This window comes from Palaemon carinicauda, chromosome 21, assembly GCF_036898095.1.
Source record: "Palaemon carinicauda isolate YSFRI2023 chromosome 21, ASM3689809v2, whole genome shotgun sequence".
Classification (NCBI taxonomy): Eukaryota; Metazoa; Arthropoda; class Malacostraca; order Decapoda; family Palaemonidae; genus Palaemon; species Palaemon carinicauda.
The window spans coordinates 462,097-467,773 of NC_090745.1; the positions used below are offsets into that span (position 1 = coordinate 462,097).

General features: G+C 40.3%; 1 protein-coding gene across 1 annotated transcript; it reads left to right on the top strand.

The window, feature by feature from the left end:
- The first annotated feature begins 152 nt into the window (after window positions 1-152).
- Window positions 153-3,379, top strand: LOC137615513 (cylicin-2-like). The gene is made up of 4 exons (XM_068345426.1): window positions 153-356; window positions 1,721-2,196; window positions 2,319-2,611; window positions 2,781-3,379. The coding sequence occupies exons 1-4, from the start codon at window positions 153-155 to the stop codon at window positions 3,377-3,379; spliced, it is 1,572 nt and encodes a 523-aa protein (XP_068201527.1).
- Window positions 3,380-5,677: the final 2,298 nt, after the last annotated feature.

Here is a 5,677-nt window from a genome sequence, read left to right on the forward strand (position 1 = left end):
ATGTACAACCCAAAATAAAAGCCTTCTTTTTTTTCGTTCTTCTTTCTCCCCTTCCTAAAATTCGAGGCAGCGTCCATTATCGAGTCACGCGAGAAGCTACTCGGTTGAAAAAGCGCGGGAAGGAAGAAGAAAGTTCTGTTTTGAGCATAGAGATGAAAGAGGAGATTTGCGGGTTTTCTAGCTGTGGTGTTTGTCGCTTCCATCTTGGTCTTTGTACGCGTTTACGATTAAAGCTTTTGAAATGGTGGATTGTGGTGGCCTGTGTGGCAACGTCCCTGACATGTGTTCACCAGACTTGGGTTCGAGTCCTGCTCAAACTCTTTAGTTCCCTTGGTCGCTCTAACCTCACAAATCTTGTGAGCTAAGGATGGGGGGTGTTTTGTGGGGAGCCTATAGGTCTATCTGTTGAGTCATCAGATGTGGAAACGTCCCTGACTGGTGAACGCCAGACTAGGGTTCGATTCCCGCTCAAACTCGTTAGTTCCTTTGGTCGCTGCAACCTCACCATCCTTGTGAGCTAAGGGGTAGCCTATAGGTCTATCTGCTGAGTCACCAGCAGCCATTGCCTGGCCCTCCTTTGGCCTAGCTTGAATGGAGAAGTGGCTTGGGCGCCGATCATATGTATATATGGTCAGTCTCTAGGGGATTGTCCTGCTTGATAGGGGAATGTCACAAACCCTTGCTTCACCCATTCATGATCGGCCTTTAAACCTTTTAAAAGACGGAATTGCAGCATTAAAGATTGAAATAAAAATTCCATGATTAAACGAATGGAATATATAATAGAAGACACTTAGTAAAATTGACGAAATAAAAATAGATTAATTAAACATAAACATATACTGTTGTTTGTTCTTGTAGATTGCCTGGCCATTCTGACCAAGCACGGGCTCTTGCAGTTATGCAGCTTGTAGAAATATGTTCACATTGTGGCAACGTGCGTCGCTATAGTATTATTATTATTATTATTATTATTATTATTATTATTATTATTATTATTATTATAGTCAACGGTTTGGGAAAGGACAAAAAGAAGACTAATTTTGTTTTAGAGGAGTAATGAAAAAAATCTAGATATTTAAAGGAAGACATGAAAACAATAAAGTAAAGGAAATCAGCAAGCAAGTGTTATGTCGTAACTGTAATTTATGAGCTTTTGCGTCGATAAAAATTTATAATGGTTTTGGAGAACTTATGGACAGATTACCTCCACAATATGGAAATTAGACTGGGGAGAGAGAGAGAGAGAGAGAGAGAGAGAGAGAGAGAGAGAGAGAGAGAGAGTGAGAGAGAGAGAGAGAGAGAAGGATGGTCGTAATAGACCTATTCTATTCTTATGGGTAGTTTACCTCCGTAATATGAAAAGTAAACTGGAGAGAGAGAGAGAGAGAGAGAGAGAGAGAGAGAGAGAGAGAGAGAGAGATGCTCGTAACAGACATATTCTATCGTTTTATTGACGTTCTTAAACAAACATCATTGGACACAAATGTGGTTCGACACGTGACCAATGAACGAGAGGGGGATACATAAGTACGTTATAGAAAATGTATCCTGATATCGATAAATCAGTTCGGTCATGACACGAACGCGAATTCAATATCAACATCACGTGCAAAACTGTAATTCGATTATTTAAAGAAAAAACGGAAGGTTTAGATGTAATTCCTTTGTTTCGAAAAGAACCTAACACTTCATGGTTCCATTGTCATAAGGGGATCAGAGATCAGTCAAAAGTAGATCAGAGACCAGTCCTAAGGGTATCAGAGGTCAGTTTAATGGAGATCAGATATCAGTCCAAAGACGACCAGAGACCAGTACCAAGGGTATGAGAGACTATTTCAAGGGTATGAGAGACCAGTTCAGAGGGGATCAGAGACCAGTCCAAAGGGGATCAGAGACCAGTCCAGAGGGGATCAGAGACCAGTCTAAAGGGGATCAGAGACCAGTCCTAAGGGGATCAGAAACCCGCCCAAAGGAGAACAGAGACCAGTACAAAGGTTATCAGAGACCATTTCAAGGGAGATCAGAAACCAGTTCAAAGGGGCTCAGAGATCAGTTCAAAGAGAATCAGACCAAGCCAAAGGAGAACAGAAACCAGGCCAAAGGAGAAAAGAAACCAGTTCAGTGGGGATCAGAGACCAGTCCAAAGGGGATCAAAGACCAATCCAAAGGGGATCAGAGACCAGTCAAAAGGGGGTCAGAGACTAGTTCAAAGGGGATCAGAGACCAGTCCAAAGGGGATCAGAAACCAGTCTAAAGGGAATAAGAGACTAGTCCAAAGGGGATCAGAGACTAGTTCAGAGGGGATCAGAGACCAGTTTAGAAGGGATCAGAAGTAGGTACAAAGGGTATCAGAGACCATTCCTAGGGAGATCAGAGACCAGTCCAAAGGTATCAGAGACCAGTCCAAAGGGGCTCAGAGACCAGGCCAAAGGGGCTCAGAGACCAGGCCAAAGGGGATCAGAGACTAGTTCAGAGGGGATCAGAGACCAGTTCAGAGGGGATCAGAGACTAGTTCAGAGAGTATCAGAGACTAGTCCAGAGGGAATCAGATACCAGTTCAGAGAGTATCAGAGACCAGTCCAAAGGGGATCAGAGACTAGTTCAGAGGGTTAGTCATAGAACAGTCCAAAAGGGGATCAGAGACTAGTTCAGAGGGGATCAGTGACCAGTTCAGAGGGGGTCATAGACCAGTCCAAAGGGGATCAGAGACAAGTCCAAAGGGGATCAGAGACCAGTCCAAAAGGGCTGAGACCAGTCCAAAGGGGATCAGAGACCAGTCCAAAGGGGATCAGAGACCAGTCAAAAGGGAATCAGAAACCAGTCCAAAGGGGATCAGAGAATAGTTCAGAGGGGATCAGAGACCAGTCCAAAGGGAATCAGAGACCAGTCCAAAAGGGCTAAGAGACCAGTCCAAAGGGGATCAGAGACCAGTCAAAAGGGAATCAGAAACCAGTCCAAAGGGGATCAGAGAATAGTTCAGAGGGGACCAGAGACCAGTCCAAAGTGGATCAGACACCAGTCCAAAGGGGCTAAGAGAATAGTTCAGAGGGGACCAGAGACCAGTCCAAAGTGGATCAGAGACCAGTCCAAAGGGGATCAGAAGCTGGTCCAAAGGGGATCGGAGACCAGTCCAAAGGGGATCGGAGACCAGTCCAAAGGGGATCAGAGACTTGTCCGAAGGGGATCAGAGACCAGTCCAAAGGGGATCAGAGACCAGTCCAAAAGGGCTAAGAGACCAGTCCAAAGGGGATCAGAGACCAGTCCAAAGGGAATCAGAAACCTGTCCAAAGGGGCTAAGAGACCAGTCCAAAGGAGAACAGAAACCAGTTCAGTGGGGATCAGAGACCAGTCCAAAGGGAATCAGAAACCAATCTAAAGGGGCTAAGAGACCAGTCCAAAGGGGATCGGAGACCAGTCCAAAGGGGATCAGAAACCAGTCCAAAGGGGATCAGAGACCAGTCGAAAGGGGATCAGAAACTGGTCCAAAGGGATTCAGAGACCAGTCCAAAGGGGATCGGAGACCAGTCCAAAGGGGATCAGAAACTTGTCCAAAGGGGTTCAGAGACCAGTCCAAAGGGGATCAGGAACTGGTCCAAAGGGGTTCAGAGACTAGTCTAAAGGGGATCAGAGACTTGTCTAAAGGTGATCAGAGACTTGTCCAAAGGGGATCAGAGACGAATTATAATATAGATGCATTTTTCTAAGGATTTCCAAGGCTACAAGTGAAATAGATCAATTGGCCAAAGCATTTCAGAGACTGCTCACTATGTAATTTCCTTTCAGCGAATTTCCCTTGCCTGAATACTTGAAATTCCTCTTTGTCTCAATACTTAAAATTATTCCTTGCCTCATTACTTAAAATTCCTCCTTGCCTCATTACTTAAAATTCCTCCTTGCTTCAATGCTTAAAATTCCTCATCGCCTCATTACTTAAAATTCCCCTTTGCCTGAATACTTAAAATTCCTCTTTTTCTGAATACTTAAAGTTCTTTCTTGCCTCAATACTTAAAATTCCTCTTTGTCTGAATACTTAAAATTCCTCTTTTTCTGAATACTTAAAGTTCTTTCTTGCCTCAATACTTAAAATTCCTCTTTGTCTGAATACTTAAAATTCCTCCCTGCTTGAATACTTAAAATTCCTCCCTGCTTGAATACTTAAAATTCCTCTTTTTCTGAATACTTAAAGTTCTTCCTTGCCTCAATACTTAAAATTCCTCTTTGTCTGAATACTTAAAATTCCTCTTTGTGTCAATACTTAAAATTCCTCTTTGTGTCAATACTTAAAATTCCTCTTTGCCTGAATACTTGAAATTCCTCTTTGTCTGAATATTTAAAATTCCTCTTTGCCTAAAAATTTAGAGTTCCTCCTTGTCTGAATACTTGTAATTCCTCTTTGCTTGAATGTGGTAACGTCACTGACTGGTGAACGTCAGACTGGGGTTCGAGTCCTGCTCAAACTCGTTAGCTTTTTGGTCGCTGCAACCTCACCATCCTTGTGAGCTAAGGATGGGGAATGTTTGGGGGAGCCTATAGGTCTATCTGCACGAGTCATTAGCAGCCATTGCCTGGCCCTCCTTGGTCCTAGCTTGTGTGGGGACAGGACTTGGGCGCTGATCATATATACATACAGTCAGACTTTAGGGTACTGCCCCTTGCCTCTGCCATTCGTGAGTGACCTTTAAACCTTCAAGTGTTAGAAATTTGAAAAAAAAAAAAAGAAGAAGTAAAGAATCGACCCAATATATGAACTTTCTTGGAGTAGTGGGAATGCATCCCGGCCTCCTTCGGATATATTTAGTAAAGGTCACTGTGCATTGGAAAGGAAGGACTGACGGTCGTGGGAGACACATCGCTACTCGATAGAGAATTTTAAGGCTTTGTTTTGTTGTGTTGAAATGTTGAAAGGCATTTATTATCATTATTATTATCATCATTATTCATTGCTATTATTACTATTGTTGTTAATTTTATTATTATTATTATTATTATTATTATTATTATTATTATTATGATTATTATTATCATTATTATTACTTTTATTACTTTTATTATTTTTTTTATTATTGCTATTATTATTTTTTTTTATTATTGCTATTATTGTTATTATTATTATTGTTATTATTATTACTATTATTATGATTTTATTATTATTGTTATTATTATTATTATTATTATTATTGCTATTATTGTTATTATTATTATTATTATTATTATTATTATTATTATTGTTATTATTATTATTATTATTATTATTAGTATTATTATTATTGTTAGTGTTGTTATTATTTATTTTTATAATTATTATTATTATTATTATTATTATTATTAGCTATGCTACAACCCTATTTGGAAAAGCAGGATCCTATAAGCCCAACGGCTCCATCAGGGAAAAATAGCCCAGTGAAGAAATGAAATAGAGAAATAAACTACACGAGAAGTAATGAACAATTAATATAAAATATTTCAAGAACAGTAACAGCATCAAAATAGCTTTTTCATATATAGTTTACAATAGAGAGAGTCAAGTCAACCTGTTCAACACGAAACCATTCACTGCTAGTTTGAAATTTTGAGAGAGAGAGAGAGAGAGAGAGAGAGAGAGAGAGAGAGAGAGAGAGAGAGAGAGAGATTTCATATATAATCTACATAGAGAGACATATTATCCTGTTTAACA